This window comes from Pholcus phalangioides, unplaced genomic scaffold, assembly GCF_987345545.1.
Source record: "Pholcus phalangioides strain wild (caught in Gottingen) unplaced genomic scaffold, Ppha-v1.0 ptg000015l_1, whole genome shotgun sequence".
NCBI classification, from domain to species: Eukaryota; Metazoa; Arthropoda; class Arachnida; order Araneae; family Pholcidae; genus Pholcus; species Pholcus phalangioides.
Genome location: NW_028301608.1, coordinates 37,434,092 through 37,459,622, shown reverse-complemented (window position 1 = coordinate 37,459,622; position 25,531 = coordinate 37,434,092). Strand labels below are relative to the sequence as shown.

At 33.9% G+C, this 25,531-nt stretch overlaps 1 protein-coding gene across 2 annotated transcripts; it reads left to right on the top strand.

Moving 5' to 3' along the window:
* Window positions 1-9,055: 9,055 nt before the first annotated feature.
* LOC149075957 (CDK5 and ABL1 enzyme substrate 2-like) lies at window positions 9,056-24,489 on the top strand. 2 transcript variants are annotated; one of them, XM_089243482.1, is made up of 12 exons: window positions 9,056-9,498; window positions 13,484-13,602; window positions 13,728-13,812; window positions 15,121-15,207; window positions 17,416-17,551; window positions 17,843-18,038; window positions 18,276-18,421; window positions 18,805-18,911; window positions 19,007-19,043; window positions 21,423-21,485; window positions 22,187-22,291; window positions 22,780-24,489. In XM_089243482.1, the coding sequence occupies exons 1-12, from the start codon at window positions 9,188-9,190 to the stop codon at window positions 22,918-22,920; spliced, it is 1,533 nt and encodes a 510-aa protein (XP_089099608.1). In that variant the 5' UTR covers window positions 9,056-9,187; the 3' UTR covers window positions 22,921-24,489. The 2 variants fall into 2 exon arrangements, with proteins under 2 accessions (XP_089099608.1, XP_089099609.1); XM_089243483.1 differs by lacking the exon at window positions 15,121-15,207 and having other exon boundaries at window positions 22,780-23,026.
* The last annotated feature ends 1,042 nt before the right edge of the window (window positions 24,490-25,531 follow it).

The window sequence follows — 25,531 nt, the reverse complement described above, 5'->3', positions numbered from 1 at the left end:
CAGAAGACAAAAAAAGGGTACCTACAATAAAATATAGTGGAGAGAAAAATCGAAGTGTAAGAGGGCTTTTCCGTAATTAACGACATGGTTCTTCGGTGTTATCAGGTTGAGAGTTAATGAAAGCGATTCATCTTGATCCTTGGGCATCGGGGATGCAATAAGTTAATGCGATTACTTTTTAATTTATACTCTTTTTTTCCCTTAATTCATCCTTTTCATTTCGCTTTTTCTTTATAAAATCAGTTATTAGTATAGGTACGAAAAAAAAAAAAAAAAAAGACGAAAACCAGCTTTTTGAGAAGAGCTGCACTTTCTTGTTTCTCTAATTACGTGAACCTCTTAAGTGAAATTTTTAAACACATATAATTTCGGTTCACATAAAAGACTTTACTTACGTTTTTTCTATTTGTCTTCTTTTCTAAAACTCTTTCGATCCCGGCTTTTGATGAAGAGAAACGACAGGAGAGAGAATTTAAAGATATCCTATGAAAGAAAATCAAAGAAAATCAATTTTTTAAATAAATTAATAGCTTTAGATTCATTAGCTGATGAAAGATCAAAAGATTGATGATGAGTTACGGTAAATGTTATGTTACGGTAAATGTGATAAATCTGGTTATTATACATAATAACCTATTATTATGCGTAATCATCAACGATTTTTGTAAGTTTGATAAATTTCCCGAAATTAATCACTTTTGGACGCCTCATTTGGAATTTTTTCATATTTATCGAATTCACTAATTACACTAGGGTATTGTGCATAATCACAGATAGAGGCGATAAATTTAAAATATTAATCAAATTTATCAACGACGCTTGGGTATTATGCATATGCGTCGGTGAAAGTGGCAAATTTATCAAACTTACCAAAACGATTGGTAAATATGCATAATAACCGGTTATTATGTACATTATCACCGTGACATATACAAACGGACACGACTATAGAGAATGCTTTAAGATTGTGTAAGACTCATTTGCGTACTTGAAAATAGGGTTCAATATACGAGTACCTTATTATACATATTTTAAAGCTACTACCCATTACGGTGAATCCTCGCTACAACGATACTCAATACAACGATAAATTATTCTACAGCGACGGTTTGTTTTGTTTTTTTGCACATCTTGTTTAGAACTATAGTTTAATGTTAAACTCCTCTCGATGCAACGATATCCTTTACTATGATAAATCCTGCAATAACGATATTTCAGGAAATTCCGAAACTGCTACAACGATACATTTCATATTTTCCCCAAAATCATCTTCAATATATTTTCATATTCCACACCAATCTTTGGAGAGTGCGGGCCACTTCATTGGTTTGAAAACGTATCCCGTGCCACTAAAGTGAGCAGGGAATTTGTATAATTGTATTGCGGGTGACATGAGTGAACTGTAAATGTGCCGCGGGTCACTGAGTTATTTATAAATGTGCTGCAGGCTGCTACAAAATTAGATTTCAGGTTGCGGGCCATGTGAGATAACTCCGAGGGCCACATTTGACCCGAGGGTCATGGCTTGCGCTTATATACACTAGCCAGTATCAGTTTTTATTTTCTCCTCTCTTGCTTTTACCAGGTTCACGGCAATTACTGTAGATTGGTAAAAAAAGTATGACTTCATTAAAACTGCCTCTAATTGCCTATTCATTTGATCGATCTACGAGATATCGTGTGTTAAAATATCGATAAAAGTGTAAGAAGAGGTTTATCAAGTTGTAGATCTTTCTATACTGAATCCGAAGGCATCGGAAAGCACTATGAAGCCTTTATTAAAACTGGTTATTTCTTCCTATATATGATTATTAAAATAACACATTTCTTTGTCAAAAAAAAAAAAATTCCCACCAGAGTAACATTAAAACATTTTGTTTGTTTTCGAAATTTTCCTATCTGTATAAAGTAAAGAATACGAGAAACAAAGTTTGACAGCAACATTAGCAAGTTCATTATTTATTCTTCCTCGTACTTTATGCGCATATAAAGTTTCTGAACCCAATTTTTTTGTATAGAATTTTTTTTTCTATTTCTTTCTTTGCTTCTACGTGCTACTTTCAGCACAAACATGGCATAGCTCTTTCTTCAACATTTTTCAACTCTTTCGAAAACCTGTCATTAACTTGTCTCTTTTTTTTTCGGTCCTCTTTCTCCTTCTACTTTTCTTCTTCCATTTAGTAGGGGGAAAAAAGTAGAAATAAATTGCTTTCATGGGATGTAAGTAACATAAGAAACATGGAATACATTGCATAGAAAACAGATTTTCCTCAACTTATTTTTCCCCCCCTCCTTGTTGGAATGCACCAGATTTTCTCTTTTACCGGGGTTATTTTATTATGATTCACTATAATCTGGGTATAAAACAAAAATTTCTTTATACGAAGTTTCTAAAGAATTTTTTTTTTTCAAACTTATGTGATGAATGAAATAGTTGTGATTAACGTATATGTCCGAAAACTATCATGAAACTGTGATAAGTATATAATACTATATGGTGGAGCTGGACAAATATATAAAAAAATCCATTTGCCGAAACAATTTTTTAGGCTCCAAAATAAACTTTACCCAAAGAAAAAGGTCCAAAATAATGCTTCTTTTGACTTTTTCAGGGCATAGTGACCCTCTTTAATGTTGGCAGATATGCTATGTTGCAGTTTACTATAAATTCCAAACATTTTGTGCTGCTCTCATCTGTAAATTAGTAACTACACAAATAAATTTTAGGCACCAATACCGATTGTTTACTCGCCATGGTGACCTCGCGCGTGGGGTTTGTCCCGCCCTGCTATATGATATATTCAAAGTAGAATTTTTTTCATAGTTTAGATATTATTTTGGAAATGGGTACAGATTTTCATTCACGCATTAAGGGAACTTTGCTGAAAATAGAAGCTTGTTGTATGTGTTAATCAGTGATTCTCAACCCCGATTCATATCCCATTTCTCTTGGGACCCTGGGATATTCTAAGGGAGCCACGGATGAAAATCATGTAAAAAAAGTCACGGCAGATGGTAAAGGGGGCCCACAGAGAACTGTGGGAAAAACATTTATGTTCAGAAATAAACCTTTCAATCGACAAAGTGACACGTGGGGAGGGGGGAGGGGGTATGTGACTATTTTCAGAATCCAACAAAGTCCCCCATAGACCCTGGGCCATCTTAACTCATGGGCCCATCTAGGCATGAACCAGTATCTCATGTTCATAGAAGGTCTACGCAATGAGATCTGGTAATATGATCTTCGGAAGTAAGTACGCAAATATGGTAACGTTACTTCCAGCTAAGCATTGGTCTCCCAGAGCAAAATTGTTCATCATGTCTTTCATAGATAGAGTTTCTTTCTGTTCATTATGTATTCGACTTTTAGATATTACTGTTAGACCATATAGATATATTTGATGTGTCGGGATTGGCGATTTATTGTGTAGGTTCGTTGGATAGTATCGTATTTTATGAGAAATATATACTTTTTTTTCATAATTCGGCTTAGGAAAGAATGATTTCACCTTCCTTGGGATCTACGATTTTCCCAGAGTTCCAGAGATCGATCGTATTGATAAAATTTTTGTTCATTATGAATTTAGTTTTCATTAAATTCGACTGAATAAGTATAAAGAGTTTTTCTCCTACATAGAGAGTTTGGTTGCCCTGGATATGACAGGGAGGCAAAAAGAAGAAAATATGGTCCGAAGGGACGAAAAAATGTTGAGAAACAGCTCTAAATTATAGCTCTGACACCAGTACATATCGAATAGAACGCTTTTATTGATTATGATCGACGATGCATTAATGGCATAAATTTCGGAATCGATCGAGCTTACTTTCCTCTCGACTAAACATTCCCAAAGAAGCTAATCTCCAGATTGCCTTGGAACCATCCTCATGATTCATTATTTGCAGCAAGTCGGGCTAAAACAATGCCGAAGATGCTTCGATGCATCGTTCCGTGGTCATGTTTCTCGTCGATATTGCTATAGAAATATATAGATAAGAAAAGATAATTTTTTTTTTTTTAAATAGGTACAGCCCATTAATGGTATATTACATTTCATTTAACTTCAATTTTCTAATAACCTGTGAAAAATATGTAACTACTGGAAAAAATTTAATATTTTTTGGTGAAATACAGTGAGTCCCATAAATTCGAGAATAGTTTAAAAAAATCATAAAAATTGAAGGAATGTATAAATGCAGGTTGTGCGAAAAAGTTTCTCTCACAAAGGGGATTTTTTGTTATTACAAAATAGTTAACATTTTTGTCGATATAGGGCACTACACAAAAGCATACCAGGTGTGATTGGACCAGAACCTTTCTTCAATCTCTTCTGTATCCGAAGCATTTATGAAGCTTGAGCTTATTATTCGTGGCTATAGCAAAACAACTTCACCGATCGCAATGAAAACCTAATACATATAAGCACCAGTAACTGGAAAATTCAAAAATGAGCTGTTTATTAATAGCCTCCATTTTATGGGACTCTGATTTGTATGTTTCCAGAGATTTCCATTCATTCAAAGCTCTCTAGCAACAAAAATTTGAATTTTTTTTTTTTTTTTCTATACCAATAAAAATCATTCTTCGTGAGAATAACTTTTTTTTAACCGCATTCAAATACACCAATTCCTTCCACTTTTATGAATTTTTAAACTATTTAGTAATTTATGGAACATCCTATATCTGTAGGTGTTATTTTCTATAGAACAAATGACAGTGAAGCCATGATATCATTCTGTAAAATAAATTGTTTGATAATTCGCAAACCTCGTTATAATAACAATTAATAATAACCAATGTGTTGAAAAATAGTGTCTGTTATCGTAATATTATAGCCTATATTATTATTATTAAGTTGAATAGCGCCATTTTAATATTATAGCATATGTGGTGATTCTTTTGTCTATGCCAATCTGGACAAATGGAGTCTTTCTTCATGGCCCCCACATCCTGGGATCTTTGACGGACCCCCAAGTCAGATTTTCTACAGGCCCTTCGACAGTGAATTTATATCATGAAAAAACAAAAAAAACGAATGAAATTGTCTCGCTCCCCCTCCCATGTCTGGAGCCCCGTCAGCCCCACTCCTGGGGCGGGCACATGCCCTTCTTACTCTCATTCATAAACAGAGAATTAAATAATTAAATCAACACCTGAAAATGTGAGAAAAATGGGTAAGTTTTTTCTCAGGAAAAGACTGGTCTTTGATCTCAGGAAAAAAATTAACCATTTCTCACGTACACACATCGAAAAAAATTTACTAAAGTATGAATTTGAAAATTATGATTTCATATAGTTTCAAATGTGAAAAAATAATTTTTATCTTTTCCATTCATTATTTGTTTTCTTTTCATCAAAGAAAAGCTTTTTTTTCACTGGGAATAAATTGTTTGTAAAAAATCAGATCAGATGGATGAAAATAGTGGACTGTATCTTCACTGTGTTGCGCTCTGAGTAGGGGCTGATTAAGGGGGTGAAAGGAGGAAGCTTTCTGAAAATAATAACATTATTATTCTAAGCACAGCTTAGTGGGATAGAAGGTCGTCGTTCCATAACCATACCTTCCGTTTCTACAGGACAAAAACAGAGTTTTTCCATGTAGTGTTTTCACTTTCAGCCTATAAATTAGGGAGGGATGATTTCTGCAATATAAGCTACTATGTTAAATAGCTCAATTGTAAACGTTAAGGCAGAGGTTCTCAACCTGTGCTTCGTGTATGCTTCCCAAAGGCTCCGCTAAGGAAAATGAAATATATCAGTAAATTTTATGAATATACTGTAAATGAAAAACGAAATCTTAGAAGAGGGAGGGGGGGGGGCTCTATCATAGAAATAAGAGGCTAAAAAGTTCTCCGCTAATCAAACAAATGTGATATCTCTGAGTTAAGACTCCATTATTTGATATGTACGATCAACTGTCGCCTTATGAATGGTTCGGTTTTCGAACAGTTTGGTTTGTGAACTAGTCTTGGTTAACGAACGCACAAGCCAGGCAAAAACAAGCCTTACAAACATGCAAAACGGATTAAATCCCGAAAAAAACTTATTTTAGATGTCTGTCATCACATGTCGATTCTTTTTTATTTGATATAAGAGTTGGTTGAATGATCAAATTTCATCAGAGTAAAGCTCTCTCCCACAAATATGACTGCTGTTCTCCTGGATCAACAGGTCATTTTAAACTTCAAAAGAAGCTCTACGTCTACACTAAAGAATTTTATCAAAGATGTTTTGCAATAATATGTGAAATAGAATCATCCAACACTCAACGAATTCTGCAATTCTGATTCTTTGTTTTAATACCCTACGTTGCATATAGTTCTTATTGACAAAGCTTGACAGCAAGTATCTTACAGAAATATGAATTTGGCTGGCAGAGATTTTGAGGGGTTTTTTTTCGCCACTACGATTATAGATGAAATGCCTGGTTCTGTCATATAATTTTCTTTTCAGTTATCTCATACCTATGGTTATTTTTTTTTTTTCAGTGTTAGTTTAACGATTTTCATAGCTTTTTCGTTATGCATAGGAGTTGTTGCAAAAACTCGCAATAGAATTTTGGAACGGTCTCAGGAACGGATTAATTCATTTCACATCGATTTCAATAGGCGAAACTATTTCGGTTTACGAATTGACTTCAGGAACGACCCAAGTTGTCGCGTGACGTCAATAACAACTTTTTTTGGAAGTCATAAAATGTCTCAAACATAACGTGATAAAATGGTCATTACGTCCATTTTGAAACGTCAAAAATGACGTCAAAAAAATTAACATTTGCAAATAGTTCGACTTTCAGAAGATAGATGGCGCTATTTCAAGAGACGGAAGGGAAAAATGTATGATGTTGTGGCGTAGATCGGATTCGAACCCAGACCGTTCGAGGATTGTCCCTATAGGGACATAAAGGCTACATATATGTATCTCACGCATAGGGCAAGCCATGCATGAGAAAATGACCAAATTTTCACGTCATATTTGACGTCAGGCGACTACTTGGGGAATGAAGTTCATGTACCGGTAGACTATATTTTTATTAACGTTGCGAAATGTTAAAATAAAGGTCTTCTAAAGGTGATTTTGCTTCGGAAATTCTCTCGTGACTCTCCCCCCCCCCCCCCATTTTATCAGCAAGTCAACCCATGGACCTTGGGAGCCATTGATATGCAGTGTGTAACCAAATGTTAACTTAATCTGTGAAGATTTACGTCTTAACATGCTCATACCTAGAGTGACCATACGTCCCGTATTTCCCGGGACAGTCCCGGTATTTTCTGTTTTTTTGGCCGTCCCGACTTTTTGGCAAAAGTGTCCCGGTTTTTCCCGTATTTTACACGAAGCCTACTTGAATTTTTATTCTTTATTGAAGTCAAAGAGTGCCATTATTCTTCAACTCATAAATTATTTTATGATAATTACAACTATATATGAGAATATTAATCTCCCACATTTGCCTCGGTGAACGTTTTTTCTCGTGGAATACATTTTAATTCACTGCAATTTGCAGCAATGCGTCATTTTCGGCGATTGTGATTTTTCCGCAATTGCAACAATATTTGGCAACTTTATTTGGTTTTGGCGTCGTTTTTGGCGATAATTGGCAATGTCCCGTATTTTCCCGTATTTGGAATTCTAATGTCCCGTATTTCTTTCGAATAAATATGGTCAGCCTACTGATACCAAGTCTTGAATTTCCAATTAATTCAGAAATCTCCTACATGCAATTAATGATATGCAAACCGACCAAATATAGATATGCAACTGTGCGTTTTGAATTTCGCGCGTTTAAATTTAATTTTCAAAAAAATTGGAACTAGTGCTGCAATCTATTTAATGAACATGCGAAGGTCAAGTGTTTTGGTCGGTCGCTTGATGGAAGCATGTGTCATAATTACACTGACCATATTTCCTCCAGAGAAATACAGGAAATTGGGATTCCTAATACGGGACATTGCTAATTATCGCCAAAAAAGATGCCAAAACCGAAAAAGTTGCCAAATATTGCTGAAATTACAGAAATATCACAATAGCGGAAAATGAAGCATTACTGCAGATTGCAGTGGATTAAAATGAATTCCACGATAAAAAAAAAACCACATTCACCAAGAAAAATGTGGGAGATTAATATTCTTATTTATAGTTGTAATTATCTAAATATAATTTATGAGTTGAAAAATAATTTTAATCTTTGACTTCAATGAAGAATAAAAATTCAAGTAGGCTTCGTGTAAAATACGGGAAAAACCTTATGTACTTTATTTTAAATACTTTATTTAAAAATACTTAAAATACTTTTAAATACTTTATTTAAAAATACTTAAAATACTTTTAAATACTTTATTTTAAAATACTTAAAATACTTTTAAATAATTTATTTAAAAATACTTAAAATACTTTTAAATAATTTATTTAAAAATACTTAAAATACTTTTAAATACTTTATTTAAAATACTTTATTTCTCCTCGATGGGGAAAACCAGGACACTTTTGCCAAAAAGTCGGGACGGCGAGAAAAACAGAAAATGCCGGGACTGTCCCGGGAAATACGGGAAGTATGGTCACTTTAGTCATAATCATGGTGTCATCTCCCGTAATGTTCGCTTTCTATTGATAGAAGTCAGCAAAGATTCGGACCAATGATATAGGCGCCTTACTATGACAATAGTGTATTATAAAAATATGAATTTATTCATTATTGGTCCTTATTAAAGTTAGCTTATTTGAAAAAAAATAATTGCAATTCTCAAAATAACGGGACGTATATTCAAATGATAAAAGACTCATTTCTCGTTACTAGAGAATGGCCACATTGATTGTTTTTTAAAATTTATACGCTTCATCATTTCAAAAAAAATGAAAATTAAAACAAACTTTAGAATTAAATGGCAACATTAAATGGCAAATATAAACATTTCAAATATGCTTTCCCGAAAATAGCTTTACGAGCAGTAAATGGCCTTGGTGCCAACAGCTCTGTGTAATCAATTCGAAACTAGAATGAAAAATGCGGGCGGATATCACATTCATACTTCAAAACCAACATTCATTGAACTTATTGCGTCGACGGATGTAAACAAACAAGCGTTCAAAGTGCATTTACATTGCTGAATGGTAGACGGCAGAGAGAAAGACTTTTTGTAATTGAAAAATCGAGAAAAAAAGCTATATGAATATTATAATGCACTTGAAAACATGGGAACTGTCAGCAAACGTCAGCGGTCACGTCGTAGGTTGGCAGCTTTCACTTTTCTGTCGAACATTTCGTTAGACGGGACTCACAGGGACACCAAATTAGGTCAATACAACCTCAGCCTCCAGACGGACGCCGCGTCCAAATACTTGTACTGTGAATCCTCCGATAAGGACTCGGATTCGCAAAATGACAGCGATCATCAGCAGCAGCAACAACAACAACATCAGTGCTGTCAGGAGGCTGACGTTTTGTCTGTTGGCGACGATAAAAAGTCTTCTTCCAGTTCCGTGCAGCCAAGTCCCCGAGAGAGGTAAAACATACATAAATTTCCAATACATAGTATACCGCTGCTTGGCGACTGTTTTTTTTTTTTTTTCTTACCACCAGAACTGATTTAGTGCTATTTGCTAGATTTACCGGTGTATATGCACATCCAATTGTGTTTAAAAATGGGGCAGAGAGGATGTCAGCTGAGATTCCGTAATCGGGGTTGCGCCAAATTCGGTTATTTCTAATCACCAATTTGCCAAGGTTTTCGCTCCTTAACATTTGCTCGCCAAACATCTTCAGTATCTTGAAAATCAAGATGCCCGATAAAAAAAAAATTCCACACTTGTTTTTCTGCAAACTAGACCATCGTACGGAGGAATTCTAGAACCAGTGAAGAAAGTATTGGCCACGAGATTCACCAACCCATTACATTTGGGCTTTGAGTTCTTATTCTGGCAAACCCAGCGCCAACCAAATTTATTGGTCAAATTCTGTCAATAACTGAAGTGTTTTTTCGTCTGAATGAGTAAGAATACTCTCATTCTTAAAAAAATTTAAAAATTCTCAAGCGAAGATGGCCGATGGCAAACAGGGTTTCGGCCTAAATAAACTTCAATGATGACGAACACGATAACAAGACTTAAGATACTGGTGATAACAAAAAATGATGCTAACATAGATAAATATAGCACGTTAGCACTTCAAAAATGTTATTGGGGGGATGCCAATGAAAACTTTTGGAAGAGCTAAACTGCCAATGCTGTCAATTGGTGACGAAAAATAATTGTTGAATTTGGCGCAACCCAGCTTATAGAATCTTAGCCAGGATGATTGGCAACATATTGCTGCTTTGATGCAGTCTGAAAATTGGCAACAGAAAGGTATACCGTATATTGGGAAGTAACCCCATCCCGATAGGCCTATCATGAATGTGTGATACTTTTTTAAAATGTACGTTATATTACTGTAACACTCATTATTCATTGGGGATAAAAACTATGCTGCGTCAAAATATTATGGTGAATCCTCTGATAAGGACTCAGATACACAAAATAACAGCCAACAACAACAATGCTGTCAAAAGACTGATACTTTGTCTGTTGGCTACGATAAAAATTTGTCTTCAAGTTCTGTACAGCCAAAACCCTAAGGGAGGTAAAACATCCATTTCTATCCTATATCGTGAATTTGTTGAATGTGTTTCACATATCAAGGCTGGACATATCCCTGCACTAGGTTGCCATGGCAACTAGAAAATTGATTCCCAATATACCAAATAGCGTGTAAAAATGGGGTCGTGAGGATGATGTTGGTAGCATATACCGCTGTTTCAGCATAGTCTGAAACTTGGCAACAAAAAATTATACTGTATATTTGGAAATAACCACATCCAATATCATGAACCTGTGCCTTTATATATATACAGTCTATCCCTCAGGGTTTAAGCTGGATAAAAAATTCCTTTTGCAAAAAAGCGAAAATGAGGGGAAAAGCTTTAGCAAAATGCTACAATGCTAAGGGGCCATTCAAGTATTACGTCAGCAGAGATAATTAAAATAAAAATTTAATTAAACAAGAAATTAATAAGATGAACCATGAACTTTTAGTACACCGCCAATCGACTGCTTGTACAAGGGGACAACAGTATCGATTGTTAAGGGACAATGCGAGGTTATGGTGTCGCAGGGAATTTTTCTCTAATAGGGATGTTAAAAAAAGGAATGGCTTACCTCCAGGGGTCGTGAACTCTAACGCAACTGACACGTTCAAAAAGAAGTATGATAAACAGAGTGGGATGAATCAAGAAGCTATCCATACTTAGATTTATGACAACCATAATCTTTTTAAGGGCAGCGTATTAAGTGTATTATATAGTATTAATCATTAGTTTTTTTGTGATATATGCTTTTATATTGTGTTGCTGTATTTTGGTTGTATTTTACATCCCTATTTCTTATTGGCATCTTTTTTCAGCCACCCCGTTGGGCAAAAGAAATACTATAAACATGTTGGAGTAAATCGAGAAGCTATCCATACTTAGAATAAGACAACCATAAATACATTATGGGCATTGTATAGTATTTTATAATTTTTAGCCATTTTTGACCCCTCCACCCCTTGTCAGCAAAATTTCGTCAGCAGCTTAGAATATTTCATACCTTCAAAAAGGGTGGTTGATGAGGTCAGCAACCTTCAAACCCCTCCCCCCTTGTCATCAAAAGTCAGCAAATCCAAACCCCCCCCCCCCGATGCTGACATAATACTTTAATGACCCCTAATGTAATGATTGATGGTTGGATGTCTACTCGTTGTGTACCTCATGTATGCATTTTTGCGGAAGTGGCTACTACTTTTTTCGCATTCTGCGATTTTCTTTTGCATTTTGTGAGAAATGTGACCATAGCTTAAACCCTGCTATCCTAGTTATAACATTCCCACATATAAAATTTTCCTGCTTAGTACAACTTATTTTCAGGATTTTAGCTCTATGTAATTCTCATAAAGATTTCCCATTTAAAGCATTTTCCTGCTTTCAACGTTTCTTCATGGCAATTTTTTGAAAAACATTATAAGTGGGATACACTGTATGTATGTTTACAGCACTCATTAATAATTATTTTTACTTGTTGGGGGAAATTCCCGAGTTTATTTTTGAATGCATTCACAAATAAAGTTATGCCACATTGAAATTTTACAGTGAATTGTCAGATAAGAACTCAAATTTGCAAAGTGACACTTATTAACAATATCAGTGCTGTCATGAGGCTGACATTTTGTCTAGTGGGTGATGATAAAAAGTTGTCTTTGAGTTCCGTGCAGTCAAGTCCCTGAGTTAATTTCCATCCTACTACTAAGTTCAAAAGGTTCCAAGGCTTATTTTATTATGAAGAATGAGTACAGATAAAACCTGTTTATTTGGTGTTTCCTTCGAAGTAACTATCCTGTGCAATTACACATTTTTTCATAAAAAGATGTAAATGCGGATTGCAAGTTTTTTTTTTTCACACCCTCCAGTGCCTTTGTTGCTACTTGCTGCAATACTTCAATATCTGGAAAAAAATTCTTTATTCAAGAAAAAAAAAGTCACATTGGGCTCTGAGATCAGGGGAATAAGCTGGTTGGGAAAGTATCGGAATGTGGTGTTCTGAAAGGTAAATCCAACAGCAGGTAGGACCTGTGAGTCCTTAAATGTCTGCATGATTTGGTGAGATGAAAGCAACCAGATCTTTGGAAGGCCAAGTCATGGTTGCTCCATCACGATCATGCGCCGACATGGGTCCATTCCTCCTCCTGTCAGATTACCTGTCAAAACATCACATTCTGATACTTTCACAACCAGCTTATTCCCTTGATCTTACCACATGGGACATTTTGCTAGGATAAAGAATTTGCTTAAGGTACAACGACTCTCAGGTTTCGAAGAATGGCACTAAGTAGTGACAAAAGCACTGGAGGGTGTGACAAAAAAATGTTTGCAATCTGCATTTGCATCTTTGTATTAACAGTGGCAGAAGTGCATAATTACACAGGGTTGTTACTTTGAAGAAAACACCAAATAAACAGGTTCTATCTGTATTCATTCTTCCGTAACAAAATAAGTCTTGTAATTTTTTTAACATAGTAATATATCATGTATATTACTATGTAGTAATCAAATATTCAACCAGTTGAATATTTTTTATATGTTATGATATTGTAACACTCATTATTCATTACTTTTACTTGTTGTTGAGTTACATTCACAAATTCTCGAGTTCATTTTTTGAATAGATTAACAAATAAAATTATTCCACGTCTGAATATTACGGTGAATCCTCTGATAGGGACTTCGATTCGCAAAATGACAGTGATCATCAACAACAATGCTGTCTTTTGGCGGCGATGAAAAGTTGATTGTCCTCAAGTTGCAAGACTGACTGCAACTTTATCATTTTCAAGAACAATGTGGGTACTGTCCGATTCATTGTATAATAGGGAAACAAAGCTATCTAATTAATTATTATTTTTTTAATTCTGTACCATAGGGTTCATAGTTTTGTGAATGAGACAAAATCGAAATTTTTCAATCAGAGGAAGAAAGGAGTTGGCCATTCATTTCATGATCATCACACTCTTTCATCGTGTAGTAGCACAGAAAGCATTGGTAAGTGAAGTTGATATAAAGTCGGATCCTGATTTAATGAATTCCTCAATTTTATTTGTCCCCATACTAATGTGTTTGTATCGTCTTACCCTGGTGTGTGTTTATCACATTATTATTGTGTTTAGGAATATGCATTCGACATTCTAGTCCCCTACATGAATCTTTGGATATGAAATATTCTAGGAGCCCCAAAGGATTCAAGAAAGATAGGTACGATGATCACTTACATTATTACATTTTTATTACATTATTATGTATTACATTTTTATTATAAATCATTTTCGTTATCAATTAAAACTTGATGGTTCTTCATCACAAGCAATACCAGTATTAATTGTACTGCCCTTGCATTAATCCATTAACGTATGATTCAAGTATGAATTTAAACGTATGTTGAGGGTGTTTTTGAGCTGGAAAAAATATATTGTTGCAGTGGTTTTAAAATATCCTATCATTAAAGAGGGATTTATCATTGTATCAAGAGAGTTTAACATTAGACTATAGCCAATTCCAAACCAGATTTGAAAAATATTTGAAAAAATCAAATGTACATCGTGTTCTTTTCTTTTAATTGACAGAATTTTAAAATCATGTTTCTCTATGTTTTAAATTTTGAATAGAAATCAGGCTTGAAGTTTATTTTCATGTCGGACAAGGCCGTAGGAAGGAGGGTCTGGTCCCCCTTGAAATGTGAGAAAATGACCAAAAAAAGGAAAAAGATGGCCAAATCTATTGTTCTGTCACTTTGGTCCCCCCCTCCCCGAATGCTATTTCTGGCTATGGGGGCCTGGTGTCAGGAATCCAGAAATAGAATAGAAACAACAAATTAAGGAGAATGAATAAAAGATTTGATTTGTGTTTCTGCACTTGATTTGCATCTTGCCTAAAATAGAATAGTTGAAAAATTCATCTATTACCTTCCATAACTTATCATATTATTTGATGTTTTATGTCAGTGTTCCCCAAAGTGGGCAATATTGCTCCCTGATGGGCGATGGAATGGTCCGGTGGGAGCGATAGAAGCTACGGGTATAACATAGGATCCTATGGATTTGCCATGGATCCTATGAGAGAAAATTTTCTCGGAAGAAGGGAGCGATGGAACATTAGGGCAATCATCCTGATAATGAGTGATAATGCTCATTATAATGTGTTTCCCTCTCAATTCATTCATCATATATTGAATGCTGAAAAATTCAGAGAAGTTCATTCGCCTGAATTCGTTGCCCCACTTTTGTGTGTGGTTGTGGTTTTCAATGGAAAGATTTGTCAAGTTTTACATATTTTCATATTATAATTTTATTCGCTTATTTATTTAAGCTTTTCTTTTTTTTAGTTTCACCCCCCCCCCCCCTTTTTGGGTTTCGCTTCTTTGTTATCGAAATAATTATATAATTATAAAGATATGAATAAGTTTTAATTTTACCAACTGTATTGTATAATGTTTTTTTTTTTTTTAATTTGCCTCTTGATAGCACCAGTTTCAGTCAATATTATCTATGTATGTATATTTCTTAGGATTGCATTGGTGTCTTCCAGCTATACACCATTCGTGGTGTTCTCCAATTTGCCATACGATAAAAAAGTTTCCAACTGTTCTTCTAGGTATGTAAGCTGAGGTAGAGTACGGAATATTAAAAAAGGCTTCTATGTGTTTGTGCCCTTGAGCTGTGTTCTTGTTGTCCAATCGATGGTTCCCTGTGTTTCTCTGCTTTGCCTTTGTTCAGATCATTGGTGGCTGGAACACATCAGAGCTTGGATTTCAAAACATTAAGATCGCTTTTTTGAAGTTTATAGTGTCTTTTTCGTAAAAGCTATAAACTTCAATTAACTTTACATTTTTCATAGAGATGTTAAAAAGTCTTTTTCACCGTATTTATGAAAAATATAGCAATGATCATTATATATTGGATGCTTCAATAAGCATGTACTAATCTAAAATTTTAATTTTTTTTCAACTGCGTTTACATGTATGATCAAATTTAAAGTCAAAATGTACTACATGCTTTTTTCGATGCCTGATAAATAAAATATAAACTTGTGTTCGTACTAAGAAATGGGTTGATTGATATGTTTTTGCTGCAAATTGTAAAATATTTAATATCCGGAATCAAATCTAGCACTAGTTCATTTATGAAATTCAGCAATTGCTACTATAACTTCACCTTTATCTAACAATGGCTACCTTCTTCCTTCATTTGCATGTTAGTTCTCTTGGCTTTGCATGCTTTTTAATTGCCTTGCACATATTTTGCTTTGAGTCTTCTACTAATGTTCAAAGTACATAGCTAACACTTCACATCACAAATTACTGGCTAATTTCCGACTACAATACTTGCTCAAGTATTTAAATTACAAAATGTGAGAAAAGTTGGGGGGATGGGAAATGACATAAATGGGGGAAAGGGGGTTTTCTGTTAGCTTATGTTTTTCTTTTCCCAACTTCTCTCCAATTTATAAATTCAAATATTTCAGCAAATATTGTACTAAGAAACATAGAACTTTTGTTGGCCTGAGGAGAGACAAGACAACAACTTTCTAACTAAACTTTAGAGGACAGGGTGTCCGTATAAGAAGTTAATTTTTTCACTTCAATAACTATACAATCCTTGGCAATATGAATGACATATCTGAAGTCCACACGTTATTTTGATACTTTTACCAATTGGAAGTATGCCGCTAGAACCAATGGTTTGCTAGTATTTTGTGGTGCCAGGTGTTAACTATGCACCCTGTATTCTAGTAATGTTATCATACAAGTGTGGTAGATGTCTGTCAACATCACCCTGGCTGCTTTAATAACAGTTCACTTAATTGTATGAGAAAGTGTCTCCATGTAGAGAAACAACAATTCTTGTACCCTTCTATCAGCTTTCCATGTGATGCTACTACAATCATATATCAACAAGATAAATTTATTTTAAAATTGTTTGATTAATGAAGTTCCTCCTCACATGTTAAATCAAAATTGTATAAATATAACAGCTTCTTATATTTGTAATTGTTATATTTTCTGTCTCAAATTTTCAAATATATAAATAATTGGTTGTTGCTTGCAAATTTTCAAAAGGCTGCTCTAAAGGATCAAAGAGTATGTGAAAATGTTTAAAAAAATTCAGTTTTCAAAATGTATTAAAACTTTTTAAATATTATCAAAACTTCAAAAAAAATTGAAATTTATTCAAATTCTCAAACTTCTAAAAATGTCCAATAAAAATTTATTTGAATGCCCATTCCATTTTGTGAAGAAAAAACATTGATTAACTTAGTTTCTTGCATTTTTATTTTGCTAATGATTTCTATTTGCTGCATGCTTCAACCCCTTGCCTCGTTTCCCTTGATATGTTGTTATATGTAGTCGGAGTTACTTACAGAAATGTAAAAGCAGTGTAATAATTTAAATGTGTATTTTTGTTAATTTCAAATTAGTTTGTTAACTTTAGTGAATGCTCTACGTAAGTGATTTTAAACCGCGATTAATCGTTCAATATATCAATGTCGTATCAAGAAACTCTCCCACAGATTTATTATAACTTCTTAGTGGAATCACTAATTAGCATGGTTTCAAAGTTGGTATATTTGCCTTGTTGAAATTCAAGAATGTTTTCATTTTAGTTGTATTAGTTTTTTTTTTTATTTGGACTAAATAAAAATTTCTTAAGAATCTACATATTCAGTGAAGAGTTTCATGATACAGATAATGTTTATAACTTATAGCTTAGTGTTATTATATTTATTATTCAAATATAGAGATGAATTTTATTTACCTTCACAATGACTTGCATTATTTCACTCTTTTGTTTATGTGTAAAGGTCAGAGTCAAAACAAGAAAGCAGTAGAAGACGCCAAGTGTCTGGTGGTGCCAGACCACTCTCTGCTATTAATGATGATCCAGATCCCTTGGACATTTTTTCAGTGTTAGGATTATCACAGCCAGAAGAGGGACAAGTAATGAAATATACACTTTTTCTTCTGATGTGTTTGCAGTATCTCATCAAGCTTGCTGTTTTTTTTTTTGTTTTTTTTTTGTGGTTCTTTCTATTTTTCACCTATTTTCAGAGTAATTTAGGGCATCCAGTAAGCTTTGGTAAATTAAGTATTTAATATATGAGCACATGAAATAAAATCGTGAAAATATATATGTGTATATATAAATAAATAAATATATATATACTTTTTTTTTTGCTCAGGAATCACTTAACAAGTGCAAAGTCGTAATTAATTTTTTCTCTCTCTCAGGATGTTTCATATAGCTTCCTTCTTGCTCCAAGAGGAAGTGGTCTAAATATCTCTCGCAAACAACGAACTCAGGAATGTGATTATCTGATTGTTCCATGCGCACACATGAACAGATGTCATTCCTTCGATCCATCTGTCTCCAACGTATTTTGCTCAAACAAACCTCCTAGCAGCCCAACTCATATCTTGGACAGAAGTATGTTAACTTCAAATGCATTCATATTTGTAATTTTTTTTTTCTTGGAATGATCATTATTTGTTAGAGGAATATGTGCATTGAAAATTCCATTTACTTTTTCTTTGACAAATTGTTTTAACATCAGCATGAAAATATTGATATTTTTTTCCAATTTTCATTTTTTTAGATTGATAATTTTAAAAAAATGCATGGTATATACTTGTATATAAATATATATATATTCTCCATAAATAGGTTTCGAGTGGACAGATTCCAGATTTTGTCATCATAGTGCTGGTGCTGGTATGTACTCCGCACTATCTTATACACCCAATCTTCTCGACGATCCTCAACTGGTGACAGGAAAACACAGTACAGTCATTACATTTTCTTCTTATGTAGTGAGTATAACTTTATTTTTGTCCTATCATTCTTGATACAGTAAAACCCTTCTTGATGGACATCCCCTTCAGATATGGTCACTCTTCTTTTGCAGCCAAATAATAGTTTCCCCTTGTGTAATAAAAATATGCATTTCAAATCCCTAATTAATGGTCACCCCTCTTTTACGGACAAATTTATTTGTCCCATCAGTGTCTGGAAAAGAGGTGTTTCACTGTGTTTACATTTTACCTGAAAGGAGTTATTTGTTTCATATTTCTACAGAGTTGAGCCATGTAGCATGCTGAAATACATACAACTTAAACTGTATGTTGCGAAAAGAGAAGAAAAATTTGTGATTTAAAAAAATTTCCAACTTTACGTTTTTTTTATTGACTTTTAGGCATCAATAATAGATTATGTAAAACCCTCTGACCTAAAAAAAGAGCTGAATGAAAAGTTCCGGGAGAGGTTTCCTCATATACAGCTTACTCTAAGTAAATTGAGAAGGTGAGCATGGTGATCTAAATCTGATTTCTCATTGTACTTTTATTTTGTTGTCAGGATAATTCACTTGATATCTTTTTTCTTTTCTCCCTTTATAGCATTAAAAGAGAGATGCTTAAAATCACACGTTTAGAGGTTAGTGTTTTATTCTGTAATCATTATCATTTATCAATATAACAGTGCTCTTCTACAAAAGCCAGACCTCCAATCCTTATTGTGTTAGAATATTATGTTAAGGGGTCATTCAAGTATTATGTCATCATCGATGGGGGGGGGGGGGTTGTTCCATATTTGCTGACTTTTGATGACAAGGGGGGGGAGGGGGGTTTGGATGATGTTTACTTCATCAACCACCCTTTATGAAGATATGAAATATTCTTAATGGCATCTTACTCAGTGCGCCAAAAACAAGAAAATCTTTCGCTAGTTTGTGAGCACCTGAACTAACATTCTCTGTAATGGTAATTCCCTTACAGAGCCACTTCAGCAATCTCTAAATTTTTCGTGGATCAGGAAATGTGTCTGGGTTGCTTAAGTGCTATGGAAATGTTTTCCCTGCCGCTTAAGTTCTCTGGAAATGTGTTCAGGCCGCTTAAGTGCTCTGGAACTGTGCAGCGCATCACTCAAGTGATCTGTAATTGTGCCATGGATCACTTAGTTAATCTGGGAATGTTCCGCGGGTAACTTGAGTGATGTAAAACCGCCCTGGAGGGCCGCTTAAGTGCTCTAAAATTGTGTGCCCTATGTCACTCTAGGGATCTCTAAATGTGCCACAGATCGTTTAAGTGTTCTTGAACTGTGTTGCTGGTTACCTAAGTTATCTTTGAATGTGCCATGGGCCTACTTCAGTGATCAGAAAATGTGCCACAGGCCACTTAAATACTCTATAATTGTGCCAAGGGTCATTTAAGCGATCTGTAAATGTATTGCTTGGCTCATATTTTACAAAATTGGGTTTCAGGGGGCAAGCCACATCAGATAACTTTCAGGTCCACATTTGATCTGTGGGTCAAGGGTTTACCATATATGGCTTAAAGGGTGGGTCACAATGAATTTCTTAAAGAGAAATTTTGAGTTCTTACTCTTCAAATAGCATTGAAATTAACAGAAATCGATTATAATAACATATAAAGGTATTTTCTTTCGAAATTTACATTTTTTTAAAAAATGTTTTAACATTAAAAAAAAAAATTCATCTGGGGGAGGTGCACAAGCTCGCGTGTCCCCCCCCCCCTCTCCCGCTTACGTTTCTGATCCCACAAATATGTGTTAGGAGGTAGGGGGCAGTGCTGACAAAATTTTGCTGACAAGGGGGGAGGGCATCAAAAATGGATAAAAATTTGCTGACATAATACTTGAATGGCCCCTAATGGACAAACAATTGATTGATTTATTTATTTCTGTTTTTTGGTATGTGGGGTCAACACATTATTAGTCAAGTATTTAGTTTCAGAGTTTTGACAACGGTACAAAAAAAACCATTGCTGCTCAAGTCTGAACAACAGATGTTTCCTATTTTTAGTGTTTAAATCTCTATTAAATATGTGTCGTAGTTCACTTAAATATTCTAGTTATAATCATTTACACTCACACACATCATTAGTAAGACCGATATACCAATAAATCCAAAATAACAAGATATTGAAAGGGTCTGCTTTGAACTTTTTTAAATTGAGCATAGAAATTATGTGTTTTAATCACAATTGAAATTAAACTAACATGAATTATATGACATCAATAGGCTACTTGTAGATATTATACGAAGGTGAGCTTGGAAAAAAAAAAGTGTCATTCTCCTCACCAGGAATCGAACTCAGAACCTCTAGCATACTGGCAAGTGCACTGACCATTACACCACAGAGAAATTATATTTTCCCCCTTATAACACATATATTAGTGTCACTTCCTGGGTAGAGACATGCAGCCTCTCTCAATTTCAGCTCATAACCCTCAGGTGGTGTATGTAGAGTGGATGAGAATTTTTGCTCGGCCAAGATACGTGAAATGAATAAGCTATTTGGATATTATGCTGAGGTGAACTTGGGAAAAGGGTGTCATTTTCTCCACTGGGAATCAAACCCAGGACCTCTTGCAAAGATGTTTTCTCAAGTTCTCCTTGGCATAATATCCAGATAGCCTATTGATTTCCTGTCTTGGCCGAGCAAAAATCATCATCCCTCTCTACTGCCTCCACCCGGAGGCCATTAGCTGAAGTTAAGCGAGGCTACATGTCTCTACCCAGCAAGCATGCTACTGTGTGAGTTTTAAGGAAAGATACATCTTCTCTCGGTGGTTTAATGGTCAGTGTGCTTGCTAGGTATGCAAGAGGTCTTGGGTTCAATTTCCTGTGGAGAGAATAACACTTTTTTCCCAAAACTCACCTTGGCATAATATTTAAATACCCTATTAATTTCACATACGTTGGCAGAGCAAAAATCGTCATCCATTGACTCTAGCATGAATCATGTTTTCTTAATCTTGCAAGCTAATTTTCATATTTTCTTTCCTTCCAAGTGTGGGATTGATCTGTTGACTGTGGCTGAAGCATATGTATTTTTTGAAAAGCTCATCTTGAAGGTACAAGTTATTATTTACCATACCATTATCACCATTATCATTTTCTTTTCATTACATTCACAATTTTCCAATTTTCTTCCCATCTTCAGTAATTCACCATAAAATAAATATTTAAGTATTTCAATACATTAGCAAAATAAAAAAATTAAGTGAAAAAAATTGAAATTTTTATTTTTTTTAGACATGCTTTCATCCAATGCCACAATCTTTACTTATCTGACTTTTTAGAAACAATTACCGAAAATTTTGTTCACTACATCCAGTTGAAAAAAAAAATTCTGTGGAGTGGGGATTTGGTTTTTTCATCTGGAAGTTAGTTATTAGGTGGTTTACATTATAGGAGGCTATGAGGTTCAACTTGATTTTGTGTCTGAAGCAAGTGATTCATTATGACAATAAACGACCCAGAGCAATCACTAAGATGAGCTAAATTATTTTCCAGTTTTTGTTATTCTTGAAATGTAATTTTATGTAAAACAACCCCCAAAAAAAGTGCTTGAACACAGTTTTTGCTCATTCCTTTCAGAATAATTCTACCAAGTGAACTTTAATAAAATTATGTTAGTATTGCTTTGTATGGAAATCTGAAAAATTCTAGGCTATCTAGACAAATTTAAACCAGTAAATCAGAGGTGTTAGTGTGCAATCATACCTGTTCCTAGTGTTGGTATGCAATAATTCTTTTTTCCCCTTATCTCTAGGCATTGATCAACAAGTCAAACAGAAAATTGTGTGCCGCTGCTTGTGTACTTCTTTCAGCGAAGCTAAATGATGTGAAAGGCCAGGATCTTAAAAATTTGATTGAAGTAATTATATATCTATTACCAGCATACTTTCTACCTGAATGTTGCTATAGGTTTTCACAAAGATTAAACTGAATACTCTTAGAATATGTTTATCAAACAGAAATTATTTTACTGAGGGCTGTAACTAGAGGAGGGGCAACTGCCCTGATTGGCAAACTTTAAGGGGTGGCAGTTTTAGGTGGGAACAAAGCACACCATTACAAAAATTATTCAATTTTAAAGTTGTGGGAGCAGCAAAATAATGTTAGCACCGGGTGCCAAAAATCCTAGTTATGGCCCTGTTTTACTGCATGCACACACATACACTTAGTTTACTGGATCTATCATTGTTTAATGATTTTTTTAATTATTGTTACATTTTATGTCTGATTTTTAAAAAATATAACTTTCCATAATTTTTGTATGTAATATGACAATTTTCTGTCGTTGCAGTTTTTCTCGATATCTTAACCCTAATAATAATATTATTTAATTTTATTTGTTTTCAGAAGTTAGAGTGTGGTTTCAGACTTAATCATAGGGACTTGATACGGTCAGAATTTCGTGTTCTGGTTGCCTTAGAATTTTCTCTGCATTTGCCAACATGGGAAGTTTTTCCTCACTATCAGAGGCTGCTGTATGAATCATAGCGATATATTTCACATGTTTTGAAGTATCACCAGATGCTGTTTTGTTCAAAAATATTGTTTATACACATAATTCAATGTTGTGTAGACAGATTAGTTTTGATCATAAGGTGATAATGATAGATTGGTTTCATTCATATGAAGTTTCCACAGAAATGTACCAAATTTTTTCATTCTATGTGAATCGATTCGAGAACATTTATTATTACTTTTAGATGTTGTTGTATGTTGTCCTTAGAAATATTTTAGAACTGTTTTTCTTTGCACTTATATGTATCTTTAAATTTGCGCTGAGTTGGCACACTACACTGTGGAACCTCTTTATACTGTCAATCTTGGGGACCAAAAAAAAGTGGTGGTATAAGGGGAATGTCAAATCAGCAAAAAAAATGTATTGCAGTTTTGAGGGTGAAAAAAAATAAACAATTTCTAAGGCCTTTGCACTCAAAATAGTTCTGTAAATTTGTACATTTTAAGTTGAGTGAACAGAGCTCCCCTTAGTTGCTCTGAATTTTTGATATGTTGTGGTTTTCTTTCTTTATTGTCACAATTATACACCTGATTATGAGATGTCAAAAATTAAGGTATTTGCAATTCCCCTTGCTTTTCTTTCTTGTTTCTTTCTACAAATTAGCCATCCTAAATTTTTCACAATAAATTCTTTCCTGCTTCCATTGTAACATCTTCACTGGGCATCTCTTCAGGAACTAGATACATAGGAAAGAAAATAATGAAATTAAAAAAACTATTTTTAACTTTTCTACTGGAAACAACTCATGGAAATTGTGGAATATTGGTGCTGTTTGAGGGAGGCAAATTTTCAACCGATCAACTTTGCAGTAGCTGTCAAAAAGCTTGCTTTCTTCCCCATGAATCAAAATATGAAACATATTCCAGTCAAACAGGTTAATTTGATTGTGAATAAGATGAAAATAATGACTTTTTTCATAAACTTGAATGGTGTATCAGGATACTGTGTTAACATCAGTTGCCCTATTCTCCAGCAGGAACCATCAAAAGCCGGTAGTATAAGAGGATTAATTGTGTGAGAAAGTGACAGCATAGAGAGGTTCTACTGTATTACATTTATTTTGTCATATTGATGAAATGTGAATAATGAATCTGTGAATTTTGTAAGCCTGCAATATAATATAGAGTTATAGGTTTTGTTTTTTTATAATTTTCTTTTTTATATCTGGGTTAGGTTTGCCAAATTTTTATTATATAAGACTGGTTTGCCAATTTTTATATACTTAGTATAGGATATACTTAAACACAATGTATTACTAAATATATATATGTGCATTGGTTTATGAAAAGTTAGTCACATTATATCAAAATAATTTTTTTTGCGTGTCATGCTATGATTGTTTTTGTAAGTGTTTCAATAATTGTTATCTTTTCAAATATGAGAGATTTTATTAGAATAACTATTTTTAAGAAGGGTATGTTATTTTTTTAATTTTAATGAATGTATCTGCATTTAAAAAAAAATTTTTTGCTCAAGAAATTAATAGTGACTGTAATCATTTTTCATTTAAATAAAAGGAAGATATCATTATTTTCATTTATAATTTTGAATTTCAGGAGGAAACGCATTTATTTTTCATGAACAAAACCTGAAGTACCTGTTTGACAGGTGTTCATTTTAAACTGCATCTCCTGATTTATGAATTAGTTCCAGAATTTTGTTTCAAGTATAAATTGTATATGTTATTCTGAAAAGATATGTTATCCAATTTTGATTGGTTGAATTTCTTATATTTTCTTTTTTAGAACTAAAAAAGAAGTGTTTCCCTAAATTCTATGACTTTGACTTGATATGCACCGGCAAAAAGTAATAATTAGGGGACTTCCTGGTCAGTGAATACAGTCGCTGCTGGATTTTATGAGCTGACAGGATTTGACAGACTAGTCCTTTAGTTCTAAATAATTTGTCATCTTTTTAATGTCTTTCCCATTTCTAAACTTTTGATTTGATGAACTAGTTATTAAGGTTCGTAAAAACAAATGTTGACTATCATACATTGTCGAAATTTGGCGTTCAAATTTATAAAATGCGAGAAAAATATGAAAATAAAGCCCGGCTTCTAAAGGCCAAAGCGACCAGTTTATTTGAAAGAATCGTGGTTAAACGGTTTTCTTTCAGAACTTTTCTTTTATTAATACAGTAGCTTTGAAACAGTTGCAGAAATAAAAATTTAAGAAACAATTTTATCAAAATTTGAATTGTGGATACTGATTTTCTTTATTGTCTTTATATGGTGCATCAATTTGGGATCATCAAACATGAAAGCAAAAGGTTTTTTTTTTTTAATTCTGGGATTGAGAAATATTACTTGTTATGCATACAAGAGTCTGTCCTGGTCAGAGTGATAATGATTATATTCATCCTTTGGAGACGGGTACCCATAGTGTGTCAAAGCGCATTAGGAATTTGTATCTTTTCTCCCTTTGATTATATCAGGCAAAGAGTTATATATCCAAATCGGTTGCCTCCATCATAATTTGTACTTTAAACAAATATATTTAAAAAAATCAAAATATAGTTAACACATAAGATCTGTGAACCTCTGGGGTTCTCGTGCTTTCTATAGCAAATATCCTTGGCCAG